Genomic DNA, 25890 nt, shown 5'->3' with positions numbered 1-25890 from the left:
TACCAGTTCCATTCCAGACTCAGATGTGGCTTGGAAATTGACCTCGAAAGATTTACGTGAGGTTTTACATCTGCTGTGACTGACGCACAATTTTATAGGGCTCATTTTTATAGTCTTTGGTGGCATTGGTCTGCCCGAACCGAACCCATGACCTCCCAGTCTCAGGATGGACACTCTATCCGCAAGACTACTACTGAGTTAGTGTCCATTGAATGGGCCGTCCCCAAACCGGCTTTACTCATCAATCAACATGTGTGCTCTCTCACCTACACACGTTTAAAACAACAACATCTTAACTGACAGAGAATAGGCACACACACACACACACACACACACACACACACACACGGGCACACGCGGGCACATCAAGCACTCGTGCTTCTAAAGGGGATATGGAAATCAAGTAGCATATAGCTGTAATGAACGACAGACACACAGATACTGTAGATATAGCAGGCAGGGCAGGCGTGCAGACGGACAGACAAGGCAGGTAGACAGACGGACCGACAGAAAGACAGATAGATAGATGAAGGTATTAAAAGTCAACTGATGCCTCCCTGCTTGGCTGTGAGCTCAGAGTGAAAGATGATAGGAGAAAGAGACAAGATAGATTGGTAGGAGAGGAGGCGAGAGAGAGAGAGCGTATGACAAGCGAGGGATGATGATAAGCTAAGGGTAAACAGTTCACGGCAGGTTTCCTTTTTACAGGTGATGAATGACAACAACGCTACCTCTCTCTCTCCCTCCCCCCATATGTCCTCTCTCTCATCTCTTACGCCATCCTCTCCTCTCCTTCATTATGGTCCTCCTCCTCGCTGAGTAAACACTGTCAGAAAACAGACAGAGGAGAGGAGAGGTTGAAGTTGGGTGGTGGGGAGGCGATGGAGGGGAAACGAAAAAATGGACGACAATGGAGGAGAAGTGACAGAAGGAGTTGAAATGACAATAAGGATGAATTCACTATTCATTATCCACGTGATACGTTTTGATGGAATGGGCTTTGATGGAATGGGTAGCTGGAAAGACAACTAATATACTGTATGATATGGCCAATTCAAGATAAAAAAACAAAACAAGATTGAACACACTTGGTTCACCCCCAGGGTTTTTCCCTCTAGCCTACATAACATCAAATCTCTTTGCTGAAGTAGCCAGTCTAAAAGCTCACAATGTGCCGTTGTTGCTGTTGCGTCACAACTAGGTATCCCTAGTTGCGTCACAACTAGGGCTAACTATTTGTGAAACAACTAGGGATACCTAGTTGTGAGGGAGGGGGGTTTGACCTCTCCTTCTGCAATGTACTCCTTGTTGATTTGCGCATGCGCACTGCCGTTCACTTCCTTGTTTGTGGCTCGAAAAGAATGGCTCATATCTCCTAATCTAGGGAACTCCATGGTTTTGACTAGATGGGCAATGTTCTGTCTTGATTTCTGACTTCAGCATGACTCTCGTTTGGAATATTAACGCTTCTAGTAGAGAGACTTTAGCGTGACCAGTGTGAGGTAAGAATGGAAGATTAATATGCCTCCCGTTTTTTGGGGGGGAACAGAAGGCGGGGGTAAAATCTACCATATCTGTGTGGCATGCTGGCGTCATCCGTTGTGTTCATTTCCATTTGTTTACTGAATGGCAAGCCTTATTGTGGACTGGAGTTAGCTGTAACTCTGAGCTGAATAATAAAAGTTGGTGATTACATTTTTAATTGCATCTAAAGCCCTTGCCAGCTACTTCTTTTTCATCTCCTTTTTTCTGGCATCTCAATTTATGTCCAGCTCCTGGCATAACAAGGCCATTCACTCCAACATAGTTTAGCTTGTGTCGCAGACTGCTATAACTGCTGTGATGTACATGGGTCACAGAATCTGATAGCGACTTATGACTGATTGCTTTTCTCCCCTCCTTCCAACTCCACTGACCTTTACTATGTACTAAAGTACATTTTTTATTTACAAAGTACAGTATTTATGTAAATACAAACAAACAAATACAGAACAAGGTGTACTTATAATCTTTTTGAATATTGTTAATAGTAATGCTGATAATGCCCTCTCTCTCTCTCTCTCTCTTTCTCCTCAGGTCATATTTGAGGCAGAAGTCTCAGACAGCAAGGCTGGCTTCATAGCCATCGACGACATTCAGGTGCTCAGCTACCCGTGCGGTAAGTCATTAGCATGCCAGCAATTAGTCCTAGTCCGCTGCTTAGACGCTGATAGCTCAGGCCACTCATTAGACTGCACCTATGATGGCTTCTGTTGCAGCTGAACGGCCAGATTAGTAGGAAGGTGACACGGGGGGGGGGGGGGGGTTTGGGGAAGAAGGAGAGAGGGGACGACGGGCAACGGCAAGGAGAGAGACAGACGAGTGAAGAGGAAGAGTTGGAGGAAGAGAGACTGGGAGCGATAGAGAGTGAAGCGAGAAATGAGACGGTATTATGGAAAGAGACAATTCTGACCGCTCAGCACTTTAGAGATATACACACACCCACGGATGCACGTGTGGCGTGCGCATAGATACGCACGCATGCACGCACGCACGCACGCACACACGCACAGAACAGTGGTTGTCTTGTCTCCAACTGAGAAGCGAGTCGGAGCAGAGGCGAAGGTTGTGATCCATTTCTAATTGTGGCTAACCTTCGTGTCCCCTTCTCTGCTTCTCTTCTGCGTTTCTTTATTTACCGCATCCCTCCAATTAAAATATGCTGCAAATGCAGAACTATTCACCTGCCATGGCGCACACACACGCCTGGTGTGACCCAAACTGGGTCACCACAATGTCATTCCATGTGACAGGGGCGGTTTGGAGAAAGGCAGGGTTGCTCCCAATGCCAGCTCAGACAGCACCATACAGCCTAGCAGGATCTCTAATGCTTGTCTATCTGTTAAATCAGTAGTTCTCAATGTTTTATTTGTCCCCAGACATCACTCTAAGAACCACATGTTTAATGATAACGATGACAACGTTTGCATTGTTTATTTTTCCATTGCCACACCAACCTCATTGTGACAAAATCTCAGAACCATTATCAGGCAAAAGTATTCGAAAATGTTTGTATTTCCAAAATAGCAGATGTACAAGCCCACAACGTGGTTTGTTTGGAGCTTATAGAGTGGCTATTTGTTTTACTTTTGCGTGACATAACATGACCAATCGCATTAATTTATGAAAGAAGAAAAGGTAAATCTAATTATTGCGTAATAAATAAATTAATAAAAATCAGAACCTCCCAATCTTTAAATTGGAAGGGGTAAGAAGTAAGAACACGGGACAAGGATACACTGTAGGGAAAACAACCTCAGTCACACACCACAGAAGGACCATTCATCCTCACAGCTGCAGGACACACAACTGTGCGTGTGGGTGCGTGCATGTGTGTGTGTGTGTGTGTGTGTGTGTGTGTGTGTGTGTGTGTGTGTGTGTGTATGTTTGTGTTGTTTGGTGCGTGTGCCGTTCATTTTAGTTTCATTGCCAATTTAACAGCCATCTATGATTGCAATCACCTCCCAAGAATGAAAATGTCAAACGGTATCTTCAGAGCCTGAAAGGCTCATTTTATTTGATAAGCACTAGTTTAATTTGAACGGGTGACTATGAGCATTTACACAGCATGAACTATTATTAATCATAACAATAATAACGGTACCACCCGTAAGGATCCATTTGGTTACATTTTTACACCTTCATGCCACCTGTATTTAATTAGGTTTTATTTCCCCAACAACATACCTTATAGACACCTTATAATACCTTATAGATACAATACCATATAGATACCATATATAACCTTAAGTTATAATACCTTATAGATACAATACCTTTATAGATATCTTATAGACACAAAAGTAAAAAAAAAGAAAAGGCAATACTTCTAAACTGTGACCTCCCCTCTAACCTCATATCCTGCGTGAGTGTGACCTCTGTCATGGTCATATGAAAGAAAAACCAAACCGCAACCAAACAGTCCCAATGGTAATATGAAAACGTCATCTTTTCCCCAGAAGATCGCTCATTTTCTCCATGGTTATGACCTCATTTCCTGTAGATAAATCTCCTCATTTCCTGCGCCTGGGTGACGTGGAGGTGAACGCCGGACAGAACGCCACGTTTCAGTGTATCGCCACCGGACGAGACACATCCAGTAATAAACTCTGGCTACAGGTACGGCTACGCACGCACGCACGCACACACACACACACACACACACACACACACACACACACACTGTGTCTCCAGGCTATACATTTCTGGCTGCTAAGTTGATTAAGAGTTTAATAGCCACTGATTCCATTATAGCTCTATTGTGGTGATGACCTTCAATCCTGCTGTCATTGAGTAAGTGTGTGTGTGTGTGTGTGTGTGTGTGTGTGTGTGTGTGTAGTACAATACCCACCATGTGCCCTTGAGCAACATAGTTAACCCCCACTTGCTCCGGTGGCGCCTGCAGCTAACATTGTGTAGCAGGTGTATATCTAGGTCATTGCCAATTGTCTCTATATCTGTCTGTCCATCTTCTAGAGGAGGAATGGTGAAGACATCCCAGTGGCTCAAACTAAAAACATCAACCACAGGCGATTCGCCGCCTCCTTCCGCCTCAAAGAGGTGACCAATCAGGACCAAGATCTCTACCGCTGTGTCACCCAATCGGATCGTGGCTCTGGCGTTTCGAACTTTGCCGGTCTGATTGTCAGAGGTAAGGAGAGTTTTTGTTAATTTAGTTATTTTGTATTCCATTGTGTTTTATAAATGACGTTCCTTTTGACCTTAATCACATGAATCACTGTAGGGCGAACATTCAGTGAAATTAGATTAGATTATTATAGATTGCCTATTATAGATTGGAGTGGTTAACACAATGGACGCCAGATCGCCTCGCAACCCATCAGATGACTGGTTAAGATTAAACCCTGGAGGTCGCCAAACCCGTCAGATGGCAATATAACCCTTATTACATGCCATCATGGCATTTGGAAAATACTCCAAAGTTGTTGTTTTAGTCCAAACCACCCAACGTTCAGATGTAAACAGTGATTTCTGATCACATCGCGCCAGCCATGTTACTGCTTGTGATGAAACCTGAGACATGTTGAAAAGGTTTTTGCGCCTCTACTCGTTGTATTGGGCTGTATTGACGGTAATAGAATGGCGCCTATAGGGATTATAGCTGGCTCCCTGCGGTCATTTCAAATGGCCAGCAGGAGGCGCGTTGGTGGATTTATGTAGGGAAAGCAAGTCTTAAAAGGTGGGTCTTGAGTGTGCTTTTGAACGTGGTGAAGTTAAAATATGAAGTTTTCCTGGCATGATATTAATGAGTATTGGCATTGTGACTTTCAAAAGGCTGAATTACCTATACCAAGCAACTTTAAAGTGTCACGGAGGGTTTGTCCGAAGCATTTCAACATTTAATAGCAGTGAATGACGTACATGGTAATGTTACAGTCCTTTAAAATCCTGATGGTTTTGGTCCTGAACTAACCGTTTTGTGGTTGTTTTTATAAAATTATTAATATTTTAAACAGACAGTGGAGCAAGACCAATATGGCCCAATCTGAGAGCCTGAAATCTCTAGACATGTCCCTTGTGTCAGGAAGCAGGTTGACTGTGTCTGATTGATAAAATACAGCTTGCTCAACTACATACACACTAAACTAGTGTGTGTGTGTGTGTGTGTGTGTGTGTGTGTGTGTGTGTGTGTGTGTGTGTGTGCGTGTGTGCGTGTGCGCGCGTGTGCGTGTGCGCGCGTGGGCTTGCTGTGTGTGTGTGACTGTGCGTGCGTGCACTAGCTGTCATGTGTAGCTGACATGTGGTTAATAAGGTGTCACCACTGTGTTTGAGATGGAATGCTTTATTCATTCACATCCAATACCTTACATATTCAAGTCTTCTCCGAGAGAGAGATAGAGAGAGAGGGAGAGAGATAAAGAAAAGGAGTGACAGAAGGAGAGAAGGACAGGGGAGAAAGAGAGAAGGAAGGGGAGCCGGTGGCAAGCGCTCGACGATGTAAACCCCGAGAGCTCATTATCCGCAGAATATCCATATCAGAATCAAGAGTGAACGTGTGTGAATATGCAAACACATTCTGTTTATTATTCCCTGCATATGGAGATGGGAGAGCAGAGAGAGAAAGAGAGAGAATTCGCGAATCAAAGCGCCCACGAGGGCCACGTTCTCCGCACAACAAACGCTGTGCTACGCTGTTGACTCTTATGAGCAGAAGCGCCACGCCACCATTGCTGCCAAGGGTTAGCGGTTCTATTCCCTTTGTAGCATTAATGAGTCTGAGCCATGTTCTGCCTGGCCCAGGGCTCTGTTTCAACGTGTTGGCTCAGTGGGGGGGTTGGTAGGGGGGTCCGTGTGCGTCCCGGGGACGTTGCACGTATGTTGTCATGTTACCCAAAGGCTAACTTTGGATAAAAGTGGCTCCCAAAAGACTGTACGAAGAGAGGAAACTAGAAGATGCCACCCATGGGGAGGTTGTTTTTCTTTTCCTTTTTTTCCCCACGCTCACTTCTCTCTTCCCTCCAGTTCCTGAAAAGCTGCCATTTCAGAGACATGTGCATATGTAAGCGTCTCATGTTTATTTATCCCATATATTTATCATGAATATGAGAGGGGAAGAGACAGATGAGGATTCCATGCAGAGTGTCTGAACATCCACAGGAACATGACCACTCTGCATACAGTATAGGGAGGATGGGGTCGAAAGTACCGCTTTTTTACGTCTTTACACAAAGTCCTCTGTCAATATCCACAACCATGTTTCATTTGAATGGCCGAGCCGGAAAGTATCCAATGGAAACCGCAAGTTTGCAACTGTACTTTTGCGTGGGAACATTAGCCAAACATGGCAGTTCTACACGTTCACAACTTGGTGTAGAGGGGATAAAAGGCAATCCAAGCAGTCCGTTTCTCTAAAGAACAGAGGGTTTAAGATAAGTGGTTAAATCTGTGCTGGCGAGGGTGAAACACCAGAGCTGCCGCCCGTCAAAGACATGTCAGTGGCGATGAAGCCGTCGATCCAGAGACTCGTTAGGAAAGATGTCACAAACACCAATCGTACCGGGGGACGGTGTAGCAGCAGCGCCACAACACCACAACTCTCATGTATATTTATCAGGACGGGAACGGCAAAAAGATGGAGAGAAATCAAAGGGAAGCCAGCGGGGGGGGGGGGGGGGGGGTCCCTTTATTATTATTATTTTTCTCCCTGCCTTCCACCTCATTTCTTGAACATTCTGCTTTGAGGAGGTGTGCAACGGAGTGTTGCGCAGAAGCATTCTGTTCATTTACTCTGAATATATACTTTTAATTATGATCATGAATTGGAAGGAGGGGATAGATCAAAGCAGCAGGAAGCGTGTGGCTTCTGGATCAGGATCTGACGAATGGGAATTGAATCATGTTGCAGATTGGATGATAAACTCGACAGAATGACTCCTCTACAGCAGTGGTTTTTGAACAATTTTTTAACTAAGGCACACCAATGGGCAATACAATATCTCACTGTACACCTGGATTCATAGTAAAGAATCGCAATAGGTCGCATTGCCTATAATGACATGTCCAAAAGAGGGCCACCATGTTAAAAATTGTAAAATTCCATGTTAAAAGGGGTAAAAAATATATTTTTAAGCCTATAGAATTGGTCAAAAGCAAAGCGTACTGATAAAAAATAATTCATCCCTTCTTATACAGTATGTATTGCAATATAATATGTGCGGTTCTCACAGAATCCCTATGGCACACCTGGTCCTACATGATCCGTGGCCAGGCAACAGGAATGTCAACCATTTTTAGCTTTAAGATTACTTACAGGTGTTGCAGTGTGAGATGTGACATGTCTTCATGCATTGATAATGTAGATACTAGAGGAGAAGGAATCTCCCTGTGTCAGTCGAGGTTGTAAGAATCTCTCTCTCTCGCGCACGCACACACACACACACACACACACACACACACACACACACACACACACACACACACACACACACACACACACACACACACACACACACACACACACTCTTTAGTCCTTATAAAGTCACATTGCAGATGAAAAGCATATAATTGTGCCCTGTCTGCGTGTTCCAGAGAGAGAGAGAGACATTGACTTGGACAAAGTAATGTGTGCGTGTGTGTGTCACAAGTGGTTTGATCAGAGTATAGCTTGGATAAAGTCTTGCCCTCTGGTTACTACAGTGGCACAACGCATCATCATGCCAGCTCATATTAACGCACGCACGCACGTACGCACGCACGCACACACACCACAGTGCCAGCTTGCATTACACACATGATCCATGGCCCCAAAAGCTCTTGCAGCATTACCATCACATGCACACACACACACACACACACACACACACACACACACAGCTTATCAAAACACAATAAACAAGAAATGATCACATAGTGATATTTGTCAGGTGAAAGAAGCGCTGTCTCCGTTGTGTTCTTGTCTCCATTGTGTCACCCCCCCCCATATTAGTATTAGTCCCCCCCCCCCATATTAGTATGAAGTATTATGTTATCAGTCAGGTGCTATGATACGTATGTCCCTTAGCAGCATATGATATGACGTCATACGCCGGCACGGTACACATGCAGGAAGCAGACCGTGCAGGTATGTTTTCCGTCATGCTACGAAGCGTATGTCCCGTCACGTGATGAAGATATGTACCAATGCCAGGGTATAATTGGTGACGTAATGATATGTTTCAGTGTCGGGTGGATAAAAGGGACATACGCATCAAATCTGACACCACTGCCAGATTACCACTGTAATCTGACACCACTGCCATAACAGGCATAAGTAATCAATACCATACTTCAAAATACTATTTTCTTTCCTCCAAAAGCAAGGTACATACGTAGCAAATAGCTAAACCTAATAATTCAATATTGCAAACGTTCTTTCACAGAGAGATTTGAAAGTTTGTAGCGGTCTACAGTACTCTAAACAATTCGCTCACATTAAATTAGCAAAAGTAATATTGTTTCGACTTTGGCAATTCAATTTAAAGCATTTGTGATGAATAATGATCATTGTACAGTTTCCTCAGAGCTTTTCAGTTCAAGTGGTAACATTAATGTGTGTTCATGGACACACGGTCACACAACTCTGCACACATTTCACAGGATAAATATTAAAGATGTCAGAGAACAAAAAAACTAAACATTAAACAATGTGCCCAGGGAGGAATCCTTTAAAAGGTATAGGTTGAAAGATAAATAAACAAACCAAATCAGAAACATAAAGTCAACATTCCAACATTGCCTCCTCTCCAGAGTCAAATTATGACCTACTTTCCATTCTCCATCTTCATTTTTCTGTCTATTATTCATCTTTTTTACATTTTCCAACGTGCACACAGAATTTACACACACACACACACACACACACACACACACACACACACACACACACACACACACACACACACACACACACACACACACACACACACACACACACATACACACACACACACACACACACAATAACACTTTGCATTAGCATCCATGTGCGTTCTTTGTTTTCTAATGTATCTGTGTGATTGTTTGTTTATTTACCATGTTGTTTACTCTTTTTTTTATGGCACCACGCGTTGACATGTTGATGTTGGTTTTCTGAAGTCAATTCAATGTTCATTATAATTGTGTGTGTGTGTGTGTGTGTGTGTGTGTGTGTGTGTGTGTGTGTGTGTGTGTGTGTGCGTGCGCTGTCAAACTACAGTGTTTCATCTGTTGGTAAAGAGACACTTCCCAGCCTGCACCACTCTGACAGCTGTCTGCCTCTCTCTCCCTCCCTCTCTCTCTCTGTGTGTGTGTGTGTGTGTGTGTGCACACACACAAATATGCTGAGCAGAAAGAAGTGACAGGGAAATGGAATATAAATAACCATTAAAGAATGGTGCACTGTAGCGCACACATACACGCACACACCACTGCCAAAAAACACCATTGCTAAATTAGTTCATTTTGCTCTTTTTGCCTTTTGATCATAAGCTATGACAAAATGGGCATTACTGCTCGAAAGCTCAATATAAGACAAAAGTGTAGAAAGTCAGCCATTGATTCTGTGCTGTTGTCCGGCTCTGCAAATAATTTATATTGTGATATGAGACTTGATATCACCCGGGATATTTTGATATTTTAATATCATATGTTGAATTTTGCTCCTTTTAATCACTAGAGCCTTGTTTATTAATTTCACAAATTATTAAACATTGAACACAATAGTCAAAATAGCCTATCTACATTATTATGCGTAACATTGTGACTGTTATGATCAGAGCCCCATTATAAGTTTAAAAGTTTTAAAATATTAAAAGAATCACACCTGTGTGAACTGAGCGGTGCAACTATACATTTATTGTTAGTTACTGTACTCCACTGTGCTCTGTACTGTATTGTAGTGTACTGTGCGGGGGTCCCCTTAACATCCAGACCCCCAGGAACGCGCCCAGGGTGCCAGCCCGGTTCCGGCTCCACGTCCGAAACGGTCGAGAAATGACAGAGTTACCATGTGGGGGTTAAAGTTCTCAACGGGCCCAAAAATTATGGCCCGGCCCGACCCTAAAAATTACCATAATGTTAAGCCCGAAGCCCGACAAAAGCCAGACAAAAAAAAAGAGACAAAAAACGCCACTAAATGGCACACGGCGGCGCCGTGTTTCAGTGTGAAAATGAGAACGGACTCAACGGAGTTCAACTGACTTATCGAAATAAAGGATGTATGTAACTCACGTTAGAATAGGCTATTAATGTTCCATTTCCAATCATTTTAATGGATTCCATACAGTGGTGGTGGTGACTGGTGAGTAAACACGAATAGCAGCTGCAGCTCCCTCCCTTAGTTTCCTCTGAAGTGAAGTTTGCTTTACGTGTAGCGTTTAAGTAATATATCACCATGGATCGTTTGGTGACGTTGATTAATAATTAGGTTTATTCATCGCAGCCAGCTGGGTTAATGAGACTCAGTGCAACATGGCGAAAACCTGACGCTTCAGCTATATCGTGTGATAATCTGTGCGCAAACGAGAGGGAAACCAGCGGTAGCAAGCAAGTCTCACACCGTTCACTGTTCTCTCTGCTGTACTGCCTGCGCGCAGTGCAGGACTGCGGGGCGGGCTGCATGCTGCTCTGGCCTCGTACACACATGATCTGTTCTGTCTGTGTTTCATGGCCGCCTCAGGCTCAATGCTTTTCCAATGGAAGTCACGTGGTTTGACATGTGTGTAGGAGCTCTCTCAATTAAGTGAATCGCCTATAGCGCAGCCCTCTTCATAATAAATACATACATGTATACACAATCACATTACACAAATAACAGAATTGCTATTTTTGAGTGGTGCAACCACTCCAAGGAACAGCAATGTCCGTGTTCCCGTGTTCACCTATGTGTTCACCTATATGTGTTCATTAATGAGCACCAGTATAATGAGTACCAGTAGGGGCGCTGTTTGCCAGAAACGGAGAGAGAGAGAGACAGTGCTGCACTGTTGCCTGCTAATATGAGAGAGAGAGAGAGAGAGAGGAGGGGGGGAGAGAGAGAGAGAGGGGAGTTGCACCACTAGATTCACATGGGTGTGATTTTGTTATAATAACACTTTAAAAAAAAGAAAGAACAAAATCACGAGCCCGAGGCTCGGCCCGGCCTGACTAATTAGCATATATTTTTCGGCCCGATAACGTCGGACGGGTTGGTACCGATCGGGCCAGGTCGGGTTCGGGAAGAGTTTGAGAATTTAGTGGGGGTACACTGTAGTACTCTTTGCCACTTTACTCTGTGCTGTACTCTACTGGCCACTTTAGGTGTTGCAGCTTTCTGTGCTCAGTATACATACATACTGTACAAAATGTGATGCTGATCAGTCCAGGGATTTGAAAGATTAGCTCTGCACACACATCTCAATTTCACCTTATTATGTTTTCTTTGTAAATGAACTCCCTACGTCATTATAACGGTGTAATTTCACTCTTGAGAGTGTACAATGTGTGGTGAAAACAACACAGTACTGCAGAAGTCACAGCATTTGATAGGCAAAAATATGTATAAGATCCCTGTGTTGGAGTGAGGTTCTGTGTGTAAGTACATGTTTGTATATGTTTGTAGCAACTGTCAGTGTGATGGATGTATGAACGTGTGTGTGTGTGTGTGTGTGTGTGTGTGTGTGTGTGTGTGTGTGTGTGTGTGTGTGTGTGTGTGAGAGATGCATGGACGATATGTGTACTTTGTGTGTCTCAGGAAGGAAAATCTGTCATGCATGTATGCAGTGTGAGTGTGTATGCACGTGCGTGTGCACGTCTTATTGCATTGGGCTGTCGGCTCGTCAATCATGTGTGTTTGACAGCTAGCACTGATCTGATTCACTGGCCCTGAACCCTCACGCATCCATCCATCATGCACACACACACACACACACACACACACACACACACACACACACACACACACACACACACACACACACACACACACACACACACACACACACACACACACACACACACCACACACTGTATCATTATTCCCACTGATGGGATTCCAGGCAGCTCTGCAGCATTTTAAATATAACACTGCAACAAAACATAATCTCAAAAAGTGAAATTTCATTGTACGATGACTATGTCTGTTAACTTGGCTAAGTTTTATAGTTTATCGCTGCCTTTTGGCATTCACATTTCAACTAAGGTCACAGAGCAACCTAATGCACTCAACCAGTTAAACCCCAGCATCCGGAATCTGTGGACAAGCTCACAATGCAGTGCAAGTTGCTGAATGTCAAACCGTAACTGAAGTGGTGCATCCTGGTTTCATGCTAGACCGTTCAGCAGAAGCCATCATGTCGCCATTCTCGGGTGGAAAGCTTATTATGTCCAGTTACCTTTTAGGAAATGGAAAACTTATCGATCCAGTGTAGTTTAGATTTTAGATTTTTATTATTAAAAAAAACGTAAAAACTTGAAATATGTAAATACAAACTTTCTGCCTGTCTGACAGCAAGGAAATAATAGTGATGTCCTTATTTGGCTCAAGATCAATGTCACGTTGTTCCCCATCTCTATCATTCTCTTTGCCACTCTACTCTACCACACCATTGAATATTATAACGTTCTTCTATCTAATAAATATGTTTAATCATTTTCTTTCTCTCTCTCTCTCCTCAGAACCTCCTCGCCCCATTGCACCCCCTCAGTTGCTAGGTGTCGGCCCCACCTATCTGCTCATTCAGCTGAACGCTAACTCCATATTTGGTGATGGGCCGATTATACTGAAAGAGGTACGTTGTTCCCGATCCTTTGGTTGAACATCATTTGCCTTCCTGGCACCGAGATGGAAACCCTTGAAGTCCAAGTCCACCACTCGAGTGCTATTCCGCGCTTTAGATCTACAAGCTGATAACATGTCTCATCGTGACATGTTTGGAGCTTGTAGATCTGCGAGTTGTTTTGCTACTTTTGAAAGACTAGAGGTTTTAAAAAACTGCCATGGTATATTTTTTTCATTGCGATACCGAAAAATAGGACCTTTGAAGCCAAACCAGAAGTTAGAACACAATCGATTGATTGATTATTAATATAAACACGCTCTGAAAATGCACACGGCCACCCATTTGACAACTTACCATGGCAGCATTTGGGCTGTGGGCCTGCCCCTGACACCGAAAGGGTTGAGAATGTCTGTTTTAACCCATTTAAACTGGGAAAGCATCTGTGTCATTTTAGGTTGGCTGTTCAAAAAGATATACAAGCTCACATTGTGTCATTTCTTGCCACGCTGCGAGCTTGTACATCTGCAGAAAATATTGAAAGTGTGAGAACTACTGATTTAGAAGGCATTTGTAGAATCGGCCTCAGGTCTTAATGGTTTGACTGCTTGAAACGTGGGGCCAATGGTTTGACTGCTTGAAACGTGCGGCCAATGGTTTGACGTCTTGAAACGTGCGGCCAATGGTTTGACGTCTTGAAACGTGCAGCCAATGGTTTGACTGCTTGAAAACGTGCGGCCCCTTCCCAGGTGGAGTATCGCATGACGACAGGCAGCTGGACAGAGACCCACGCCGTCAACTCTCCCAACTACAAGCTGTGGCACCTGGACCCCGACACCGAGTACGAGATCAGAGTGCTGCTCACCCGGCCCGGGGAGGGAGGAACCGGGATGCCGGGCCCGCCGCTCATCACCCGCACCAAGTGTGCAGGTACACACCGTTGTTGCGTCTGTCCATGTGTTAGTGTATAATCTGTCTACAAAACATGCAGGACCCATTTTTAGCTGTCGTCCCGTCGCTAAAGTAAATCTTTCTTATTTCAAAAGATTTTCAAAAAAAAATTCACTCTTGAAGAGGGCTTAAGTGGTGCATTCATAATGTATTTTTGTACGTTTGGGTCCCAGGGACCGAAACAGTTTGGGAACCCCTGGTCTACACTGAGTCTCAGGGGTGATTTATACTTGGTTGCCATTGTGGCATTTGCTACACTAGCTTGCTGTGAGCTTGTAGACTAGAGCTATTTTTTGTGTGCGTTGCAGCGCGCAACCAAGTGAGGCATCAGCGTAGTTGGATTTTCCCGGGTAATCGCCTTTCTGTCCATCTCTGTCTTATCTGTCCATCTTTTTAGCTACTGTATGTCTACCTGTCTGACTATCTGTTCCTCTATCTTTCGGTTTTTGTATCCATCCATCTGTCCCTCTACGTAGGAGAGGAGCTGGTTTCTAGAGTAATGTAGGAGAGGAGCTGGTTTCTAGAGTAATGTAGGCATTATGAGGGGAGAGAGAGATTTAGAGGAGAGCTATGGAAATGGATGGTATTAGGCTAAAAGAGGAGAGGAGGCAGAGCAGTAGAAGAAGAGTTTTAGCGGACACCATTGCACGTCCTCTATCTCCAACTGTCTGTCTGTCTGTCTCTCTCTCTCTCTTTCTCTCTCTCTCTCTCAGTGGATCAATAGACAGAGAGCAGAAATAGTGTTTGACATGTTATAGAAAGAAACAGCAGATAGTATAAATAGAGAGGCGGAGGGAGGAGGACAAATGGAGGCGCTACGAGCCATGAGGAAAAATTGAATGATAAAGAGAAATGGTGAAAAACAATAGGGCTCGCACAGAAGAATGTTGGAGAGTAGGGAAAGATTGTATAAAAAAAATAAAAAAATGGATGTGAGTGATAGAAGATGAGTGAGAGCAGAATGATGGAATGGATGAATAAGAATGAGAGGGATGTCTGGTGTGTGTGTGTGTGTGTGTGTGTGTGTGTGTGTGTGTGTGCGCACGTGCGCGCAATCTCGTCGCTGTCAGGCAGAAACCTTGTCTTTCGAAGTATATTTTGAACTATTTTGAATATTTTGTCCTGCGTCTGTTGTGTGTCGCTGAATCTATAAGCTCACAGATTATTCAGCCAATTTATTTTGGACCAATATTGAACTAATGAAAAGTGTAAACAAGAGCTTGTGACTAAATAACAGTACTGACTGGATCCAATGGTAATGAGCATACAAGGTTTCCACCCAACAGCAGATATGTAAATATATAGAGATGTGTGTGTGTGTGTGTGTGTGTGTGTGTGTGTTTGGTGATATCTGTGCACGCATATTTGTTGTGTCCCTTTGTGTGCGTGTGTGTGTGTTTATTGAAAGGAAATCAAAACCTTGTTCAACCCGCTCACGTACGGCACCGTTTCCTGCTCGACAGGAAGAGGAAATTAATCTTCTTCTCTCCTAACAATTCACCCATGCAGGCACGCATTTGAAGTGTAGCTTTTTTAACTGTTCACGGTCCAGATTAGGGATGTGCCGAGTTGTGTTTTATATGTGTTTTTTTGGGATGAAATATTATGGTAACACTTCGGGTCACACTAATGCATTATGATTATATTTATAATGCGTTATAATGCACTTAAGGCTTCATCATACTCGTTATAAATGTTTACTGTACGTGATATGTGCGATGGAGCTTTTTCATGGGTGTGTGTGTTCCTCCCCTAGGGCCATATCTGGGGACAGTATTGTCCGCAAAATGTGTCTGGAAATTGGTGTTCCCAACTGTATTCTAGTGAATTTCATAGGGTGGGGTTCAGGCTCGGTCTGAGGGTTAGGAGATATGGAAAGAATGTAAGTCGATGCAATGTCCCTCAAGGTTTGCTAAGTAAACAGTGGTGTGTGTGTGTGTGTGTGTGTGTGTGTGTGTGTGTGTGTGTGTGAGAGAGAGAGACATGGGGGCAGAAATGTTATTTAAATGGTAATGATTTCCTTTTTTATGTTTGGTTAGGTCTGATCATGCCACCTGTAGTGTGTGCAAAATTTTAGTTCTGCGCTCCTGCACAGTATGATGGACACTGGCATGTTTAGTGAACACACACACACACACACACACACACACACACACACACACACACACAGCTTCATTAAAAAACAATACAGTTCATGAAAAATAGAGCAAGTATCACTTGCATGGATGCCGACACACGTAAGCTTGCATGCGCGAGCACACACACACACACACACACACACACACACACACACACACACACACACACACACACACACACACACACACACACACACACACACACACACACACACACACACACAGAGAGAGACAGGCACACACGCACTCCACTGGGTAATTGATATGATATCAGACAAGGGTTTCATCTCCCATAGGAAAAACGGTGGGGATCTTCTCTTCTCTTCTCTTCTCTTCTCTTCTCTTCTCTTCTCTTCTCTTCTCTTCTCTTCTCTTCTCTTCTCTTCTCCCCTTGCCATCTTCTCCCCTTGCCATCTTCTCCTCTATTAATCTATCTATTCTCTACCAGTGTCTCTCTCTTACCCCAAACCCATCACTACTCTCTCTCCCTGTCTCACACCACTCCTCTCTCTCCCTTTTTCCATTTTTCCAGTGATTTATTGCTCTTGTCTGAAGGGTGAAAAATAATCAACTTGAAGTTGAGGGGAGAGAGAGAGAGAGAGAGAGAGAGAGAGAGAGAGACTTTTAATCCAAATCCTGAATTTTCTGCTGAAGAACTCTTGGTCATGGCAGGTTACACACACGCGCGCATGCACGCGAGCGAGCGCAGGCCCTGACTTGGACAGGGCACCAGAGTCACATTACTGTGTTGCACTAACTCAGCATCACATGGATTTGTGGAAGAATGGAATGGCACGCACACACAGTCACACACAGTCTCACCCCCCCCCCCCCCACACACACACACACACACACACATTGTGTGAAGCTTACACACACCGAGGTTGTGTGAAACTTACAGCTGAAAACACACACACACACACACACACACACACACACACACACACATCCATCCACGCAGACACACACAGTCAGCAGCATCGTACGTAAGGGTCAGGTCAATGGCTTTTCTTAATCCAGATCTAGAATGAAGAGAGTGAACATTTCCTATTCTATATTGGTTTGTTAAACGGATCATTAACTGATTGTAACGTGGATTCTCCAGCATTTGAGAGCACACAAACCATGAGATTTCTCTGACAGAGAGAAAGAGATACACACAGTAAAATCAGAGAGTGTACACACTAAATAGGTTCTACATTTTGTATACCTTTTGGAGTATAAGATTATATTTTGTCAAAGTTAAAGCTCTGTAATATAGAGCAAAGATATAGAGTCTATATCTTTGGGGAGACTTAGCACCACCCACCTGAACTGAAGCCGTGCCCACAGCTGTTGTTGTATGATGATGGCGGAGGGGTTAGGGCATGATTTTACTGTGTCAGTAAAAAAGGCTTTCAGCTTTCAGGAAGAAACCAAAAATACACAAGGAAGACATATTCGAATATTCTAACCACACCCGGGGGTCTATTAGAGTAATGTTAATTCCATAGAAAATGAAACAGAAAAAAGTACAAAAATCACATTTTTTATAAATAAATATATATATTATATATATATATATATATATATATTACACCACCTTTAAATGAACACTGCACAAAGTGCACATGTTCCAGGGAAGCAGTAACAGAGAAGTAGAGGCAGACAGCCAAGAGTACCATTTGTCAAACTCATGACAGTGGGAGGATTAGGCCTACTAGAAACTAATTGGTCGGATTAACTTGGATTATGGCCACAAATCTTTGTATACCCTCTCTTCTTCTCAGACTCTTTCTCATTTCATCCCCTTTCCCTTCCATCTTAATCCTCTTTTTTTCCCTCCGATGTTTCTTGCCATCACCTTCCAGTGTTTGTCGGTGCATTCCACCGTTCGTTGACTTCACTGCATGTAGCCCGTCTCCCGAATGAATCGACTTTCATTTCCGTAGCTTTTGTCCCGTGGCGCTTTCATTGGAGCCTCTGGATTGTGTCGATACGAGGCCGCATTATTTTGTCATCCTCGCCTGTTATTGTTTTGGTGCGCTCATTGGCATTGTGGTGCTTCTCAAAGCCCCCCGTCTGCAAGAGACAAAGCCTATTTTAGTTCCAACATGAATTTGGCCGTTTGTGTGTTTGTCTGAAGGGAGGCCGACAGGGGAACAAGGCGGCCCTCTGTGCGTGTGTTTTTTTAAACTGTTGGAACATGGCCCTCATGCCTTTGGCCACCTTCCAAGCTAGTTATCTCTCTCTCTCTCTCTCTCTCTCTCTCTCTCTCTCTCTCTCTCTCTCTCTGACACTCACTCCTGCTTTCATCCCTCGCTCCCTACAACCTCCCCATCCTTCACTCCTATGCATGTTGAATATCTCTCTCTCTCTCTCTCTCTCTCTCTCTCTCTCTCTCTCTCTCTCTCTCTCTCTCTTCCATTCTTCCCTTCCACTCATGCTTGTATTTGTTTCCCTCTCTCTTTCATCATCTCTGTGTCTTTCTCTCTGTCTCTAACCCCCCCCCCCCCATTCCATTCTCAGCAGTAAATAGACAGAGATAAGCAGAAATGCATTATGGGTCAGGAGGGGAATGGGGTTTGAAATGCAGGTTAGAAATACGTGACCTGTGTGTGTGTGTGTGTGTGTGTGTGTGTGTGTGTGTGTGTGTGTGTGTGTGTGTATGCATGCGTATGTGCACGCTCACGTGCCTGCGCGCAAACACGCCAAATACTCGTATATTTTAGTTTTAATTCCAGGTTTAAAACCGTCTCAGTGTTGGCATCAAGAGACCCTGAAATCGATACAATTTATTACACTGCGTAACGATGTGTGTGTGTGTGTGTGTGTGTGTGTGTGGTTTGTGTCTAATAGCTAGGTTTATGGTGAGGATCACAAGTATTGATTTGAACAGAGGGAGAGAGACAGGCAAACAGGCAGACGGAGAGTGAGAGAGAGACAGGGCAAGGCAGGGAGCATTACTGTTATCTCTCTCTCCATTTAAATGTCAACCACCCAGTAACAGGATGATGCAGAAATGAAATGTTCTGACCCCCGTCTATTAACTATTAACACGCACGCACACGCACACACACACACACACACACACACACACACACACACACACACACACACACACACACACACACACACACACACACACAGGAGCAATAATATTTGCTCAGCAGACAATTACCTGCTCTCGTCTCTTCCCCTCTTCAATTCATTTCCTTCTCTCTCTCTCTCTCTCGCTCTCTATTATTTGTTTGCGTCTCTATAATATCAGATTTCTATTTACATCTAAATTACTTAGCAAGCCACGACATGTTTGCATTTCAGCTTACTGCTCTCTGACTGTGTGTGTGTGTGTGTGTGTGTGTGTGTGTGTGTGAGTGAGAGAGAGCGTGTGATGTGTTTGCCCTTGACACTGTTCTCATTATGAGAAGTTTTATTGGAGACACTACCCCCCCTTCTCTCTCTCTCTCTCTCTCTCTCTCTCTCTCTCTCTCTGTCTGTCCCTGTCTCACTCTCTCTGTCTCCATCTATCTCCTTCACTCTCTCTCACACCCACCCAGATTTAATCTTGATTCTGTCACAACCTAGTGTCTGTGTGCATACTGCATGAGTGTGCGTGGTGAGTTTATGTGGATGTCTCCCCCTCTATCTGTGTGTGTGTGTGTGTGTGTGTGTGTGTGTGTGTGTGTGTGTGTGTGAGTGACAGGCAGATAATGGGTTGTCAGAAGAAGTGACAAGTTTGTGTCCTTGTGTTTTCTCCTTTGAGAGAGAGAGAGAAATAGCATGGTATCAGTTTAAGCTGATGTGTTTTTTATTACAACATTCTGAGGACACAGAGGAGGAAGTAGCTAGTGGAGCAGAACGCCGGAAAGAGAGAAGTATCAGCAGAGGTGACATGGTGGCTGTCGCTGCCACCAAACCATCGACTGGTTGGTGATACCCAACACCTTTATTAACAGCTTGATGACATTTGGGGGAAAATAATTGACAGAAGAATAGTGGCGACTTGATTCATGTTATATTGTGGTAACTTTTAGACATAATGGTAATTTCTTTAGATAGTGATAGTGTATCCCGCCTCGGGTGTTACAATAGTTAACCCATTTTGGACGGGAACCTCTTTTGGTGTTTTAAACTTTATGTTATAATTTAGCTATTGAAAAATAGCAGATCTACAAGCGCACCACTTGGTCTGCTATTTTTGAAAAATCGTGAAAATATATTGATATTTGAATATATATTCTTTCAGAGTGAACGTTTTTAACTAAAATCTTTGCTTCTGGGGCTGGGGGGTTCCTGGAACAACATATTTTCAGATGGGGGTCGGCGGCCAAATACATAGATTTTTGGGACCACTGACTGTCAGGATTTAGAAGACATCTTTTTAGAATCGTCCTCAGGTCTAAATGGGTTAATAAGTATAACTCCTTTAGATAGAATGGTGATTCGATTAGATAGAAATGGTAACTAAGCATAGAATAGCGGCGGCTCCTGTTCATTCATCAACAAACACACACGTGAGATAATCTGACATAAAGTAGTGCCATGTAGCTCCATCACTTTAGTGACTGATATAAATAAATGAGGAGAGAAAGAGGATGATAGATTTTGGTTGGTGTTTGCAGTCCTGCTCCATTGAGGAAGCTGCTTCCTGGCTCTGCGTGTGTTTATGTATGTGCATTCATTGATCGAGTTAAATGAGCCAGTTAAGGTAATCATTGCCCACGGCAGCGAAGAGAGCAGTTGAGCAGATGAAATTGGCAACCACGTCTCTGGGGAAAAAAAGCATACTAGAGATACCACACCAAACACAGCCTGTAAAGTTATTTCACTTTCATATTTGAATTGCAGAGACAGATTTTTCCATATGGGGAGTGTTTTGACAACAAAAAAAAACACGCCCACACACATACTGAGGCGGACACGTTTTTTGAGCCTTGGACATATTCGTATTTCCGTTCCACCGCGGAATGTCGCCATCTGCAAAGTCAACTCATCAAAAGACGTATTTGTAATTTCCCCCGCGTCTGCTGTAGGCCTATTCGTGATGTTAATTATTTATTCTGACTCCCAATTTGACAGACGGACTGAGCGCGGCAGCACACAACACCCCTGTAGGCCTGCCCCGCTCATGAATATTTATTATGGAATCAGTCCGACCAGGAGACTCATTAGAATGTTCTGGAGATTGAGTACACCTAGCTCATACCCTCGGCCAGGTGGCCTAAAGTCAGGAATGTTTGCAAGGTAGATTTATGCTCCCTCTCTCCCTCCGCTCCGCCATCCTCTCTATAGAACCATGTTTATGCTCCCTCTCTCCCTCCGCTCCGCCATCCTCTCTATAGAACCATGTTTATGCTCCCTCTCTCCCTCCGCTCCGCCATCCTCTCTATAGAACCATGTTTATGCTCCCTCTCTCCCTCCGCTCCGCCATCTCTCTATAGAACCATGTTTATGCTCCCTCTCTCCCTCCGCTCCGCCATCTCTCTATAGAACCATGTTTATGCTCCCTCTCTCCCTCCTCTCCGCCATCTCTCTATAGAACCAATGCGAACCCCCAAGCGTCTGAAGATAGCCGAGACCAGGTCTCGTCTGATTGCTGTGGACTGGGAGTCGCTGGGCTACAACATAACACGATGCCACACGTTCAACGTCACCATCTGTTACCACTACATGACGGCTAGCAACCACAGCAAGGCTGACTGCTTGGACATGGACCCGAAAGGTAACGTCTAATTTGCTGCAGTTACAATTACTTTAACCATATCTCCTGATAACATTGCTAATCCAACGTGTCCGTTTTGAATTGTAGCCAAGGCATGGTTTTATGTAGTACAGTGGTTTCAACCTCGCGGGCTTGTATGTAAATGTAACATTAATATTAAACAAATAATAATGTAAAAAGGGTTAGGTTTCATTGGAATGATTCATTGCATGATGAAAACGACTATGCAAGTTGTTAAAAAGCTCCTGGGTTTAATTATGCAATGTACTTTTTGAACACAGCACCTCGCCACCTCGTGGGCAACTTGCCACCTTACACCAACGTCAGTCTGAAGATGATACTGACCAATCCAGAAGGACGCAAGGAGAGTGACGAGACAGTCATACAAACCGACGAGGATGGTATGACACGCACACACACATGCACACACACACACACACACACACACACACGCACACACACACGCACACGCACACGCACACGCACACACACACACACACACACACACATTTATTTATGTCCACACAAAGGGAAATACACAAGGACAAACAAACACTGTAACCAAACAGCCATTTCAAACGCTATTGTGTGTCTGTCATCGCTTCCTAATCAGCCAGTGTGTCATCCTTTTTGTTATTCCTGTTATTTTTAAATTGTGTGTGTGTGTGTGTGTGTGTGTGTGTGTGTGTGTGTGTGTGTGTGTGTGTGTGTGTGTGGCGTGTGCGTGTGCGTGTGTGTGTGTGTGTGTGTGTGTGTGTGTGTGTGCGTGTGTGTGTTAACAGTTCCGGGTCCAGTTCCCAGTCAGTCAGTGCGTGCCACTCCGTTCGAGGACAGAATCCTCTTGTACTGGAAGGAACCCGCTGAGCCCAATGGAGTCATCATACAATATGAGGTAATAATGATAACGCTGTTGTTGGCGCGCAGATCCTCCTCTATCAGGTCAGGAGATCTAATCCCTTCATGTTGGCTGGAAGGGATAAATAATGCTCTGTCCTGTCCTCCCTTGAAACGTACTGATAACGTGCCTTTGGGCAAGTCACTTGACCTCATTCACTTCCTATGGGTGGAGAAGTAAGAAAGTCCCCTAGCCTGTAGAGTGTATTAGATTGACCACCCTAGTGTCCATATTCTGCGCATACATCTGGTGAGAATTGGTGAACAATCAGTAACATTAGCAGATCAACAACGCACTGTGCTGTAACGTTGCACGTTGTGAGATGAGGGATCCCAGTCAACTGAAGTATTCGGGAGTAAGTGATTAAACACTTACACTGCCCAGAACAGAGATCTCTGTCTTTTAAATTAATCCCGTTATCTGGATCTCCAGGACGGAGATTTGTGATAATTCTTTGATATCGCAGAGCGATACACTACAGTCTGAGCGCGTCTGTTGTGCAACTTTCAAAACCACTTCCGGTTGATGCGTCATCAAAAGTTTCCCCCCTCCATTATAGCGGACGGAAGGAAGAATCTAACGCTAATATTTCTGAATCTAAGTCACTGATTTCGATTCTAATCAAATTCAGTGTTTTTGACGGTCCATCGCGGTCTTACTAGTCGGCGATCCTCCCGCGAATGTTTCGGTTAGATGCTGTGCTATCTGAACAACAAGATTGGAGTCACTGTGTCCCCTTGAATGTGCCTTTGAGCAAGGCACTTAACCTACTATACCTACTCCACTAGCTAACAGAAGACTGGTTTCTTTCAACCTGGGTGAAAATGGTTTCCACAATTAAAAAATTTTCAAACCTTTGTCATGATGAGGTATATAGAGTCTTTGATGACGTTTGATGACGTTTTTTTCTCCTCTACAGATCAGCTATAGTGGTGTGCGTTCGTTCGATCCGTCGGTGCCTCTCCAGCGACCGGGCCTGATGGTGTCCCTGCCCTCAAACGCCACCCATAACCTGTTCTCCCAGCTCCACCCCGGTGTCACCTACCAGCTCTCAATACGAGCGTCCACCTCCAAAGGATTTGGACCGGCAACCACACTCAACGTTACCACTAACATTTCAGGTGAAATAGAACCTTTAATATCAAAGTTATGGAGCATAAAACTGTCTGTTAAGTTATGTTATAATTCGACTTTCCCTTGTTGGTATGGTTAATTAAAATGTAATAATTATTTATTATTATTTATCATATGTAATGTAGATGTGAGATACGTTTGGCTGGCTAGTTCATAACGTTTTACTGAATCTATCTCTCTCTCTCTCTCTAGCCCCTACATTAGAGGAGTATGATGGGTCTGAAGCCTTTCTGAACGAAACAGCAACAACCATCACCGTCTTGCTCAAACCTGCTCAGGCTAAAGGAGCACCTATAAGGTACACAATCATGCACTATATCATACTGTATCTGGAAACACTGTACACTGTACTTGGAAAAACAAATCCAAACACACTATATATACAGGCAGAAGTGTGTCCTTCTATTCCTGACTGTCAAAGTTACTTCCTATACAGCTTTGCCCCAATGAAGGTCAACTGATCGAAAAAACCTTGTCATTTCTTTATGAAAGAAACCTTCATTGATCCAAGTGTTCCAGAACCTACTTTTCCGTTTTCCAACACCTCAGCCTGAGTATCGACTTCTTACACAGCAAAAAAGAAAAAAGAAAAGGATATTAACTGATGTTGTTATCTGCAGTGCATACCAGATTGTGGTGGAGGAGGTGAACCCTCGGCGATCACGACGCCAAGCTTCCTCTGACTGCTACCAGGTGACTTTCCGCCTTCTTGGAGCTGTGGCAATTACTGTATTATGTAAACTAACAAACTACTGATAATGAATTGAACTTATAATTATTTCACTTGTCAAGCATGCATTTAAAAAAATGTATAGTTCTTTAGACCAGAGACCAGAGTAACAACTACCTCAAGACAATCATGAATGTGAATTAAACAAGCCTGAATCTTAAGGTCCTTACACCCTGGAGGGAGATTTATTCACAAGAAAATATATGTTTTTGAACAGCTATTTGTACCACGAGTACATTCACACAGAACAACAAATATTGCGCAAAGATAAAGCAACATAATGATTTCAGAACAAGGTCGATTTTTCTGAGATGTATGAATGAGACATCTTTCATACAATTGTAATGCAAAAATATTTGCCGGCAAGTATTCAGCATTTTGGTATTATTTATTCACCCCGATGGCAGTGGTTAACGTCCTTTATGCTGCTCCTAACCTTGTCCACGAACAAACGTACACATGAATAACGACAACACACGTTGTTTATCCAATCCTTCCAGGTCCCGGTGTCCTACCACAGCGCCTCCAGTGGCGGATCACCATATTACTACGCTGCCCAGCTCTCTCCCAGTAACCTGCCTGAGCCCCTCCCTTTCACCGTGGGAGACAACAGGACTTATCAGGTAATGCTGGCCTATTGGAACAGGCTAATAGCCAGGTGCCTTTCTTTATTTTACAAATGTGTGTTTGCACATTCAAGGAATTTGAGCTGGTACTGTAGCGACAGCAAGAAATATATAGAATAGAATAACACGTGCTCAAACTGTATAGGCTGAGGCAGCACGACAAAATTCGAGTTTGGAAATGAGAAATGCCACATGAACTGGAAAGGACAGAAGTTTGTACCGTATAGTCTTAGAAGAGAGCAGATCAAATAGAAAATTATAATAATTAAATGCATTGGACTGTGTAACACAAGCCCATTAAGAGTAAACACGAGGGGAAACGCCAAGCTCAGTTTGACTCAAACTGAAGGTCATTGATTTGTTCCAGTATTTGCTGTCAAATTGAAGGAAGTCTACACAGCAGCTGCCATGTCTGGTACAACATTTATTTCCAGCCGTGTT

General features: G+C 43.8%; 1 protein-coding gene across 7 annotated transcripts in view; it reads left to right on the top strand.

Moving 5' to 3' along the window:
• Window positions 1-25890, top strand: part of ptprk (protein tyrosine phosphatase receptor type K) — a 126703-nt gene that overhangs the window by 61953 nt on the left and 38860 nt on the right. For all 7 annotated transcript variants that reach the window (XM_080790763.1, XM_080790760.1, XM_080790758.1 and 4 more), the window contains exons 5-16: window positions 2077-2158; window positions 4043-4158; window positions 4516-4690; window positions 13171-13283; window positions 14021-14201; window positions 21882-22064; window positions 22346-22465; window positions 22847-22956; window positions 23879-24080; window positions 24286-24391; window positions 24714-24786; window positions 25324-25446. In XM_080790763.1, coding sequence (XP_080646889.1) covers window positions 2077-2158; window positions 4043-4158; window positions 4516-4690; window positions 13171-13283; window positions 14021-14201; window positions 21882-22064; window positions 22346-22465; window positions 22847-22956; window positions 23879-24080; window positions 24286-24391; window positions 24714-24786; window positions 25324-25446 — 1584 coding nt within the window. The remainder of the gene's footprint in view (window positions 1-2076; window positions 2159-4042; window positions 4159-4515; window positions 4691-13170; window positions 13284-14020; window positions 14202-21881; window positions 22065-22345; window positions 22466-22846; window positions 22957-23878; window positions 24081-24285; window positions 24392-24713; window positions 24787-25323; window positions 25447-25890) is intronic.

Source organism: Protomyctophum bolini, assembly GCF_963924005.1.
Source record: "Protomyctophum bolini genome assembly, chromosome: 19".
Taxonomy (NCBI): domain Eukaryota; kingdom Metazoa; phylum Chordata; class Actinopteri; order Myctophiformes; family Myctophidae; genus Protomyctophum; species Protomyctophum bolini.
Note: the sequence above shows the minus strand (reverse complement) of the source record. Positions and strands in the feature narration are given on the sequence as shown.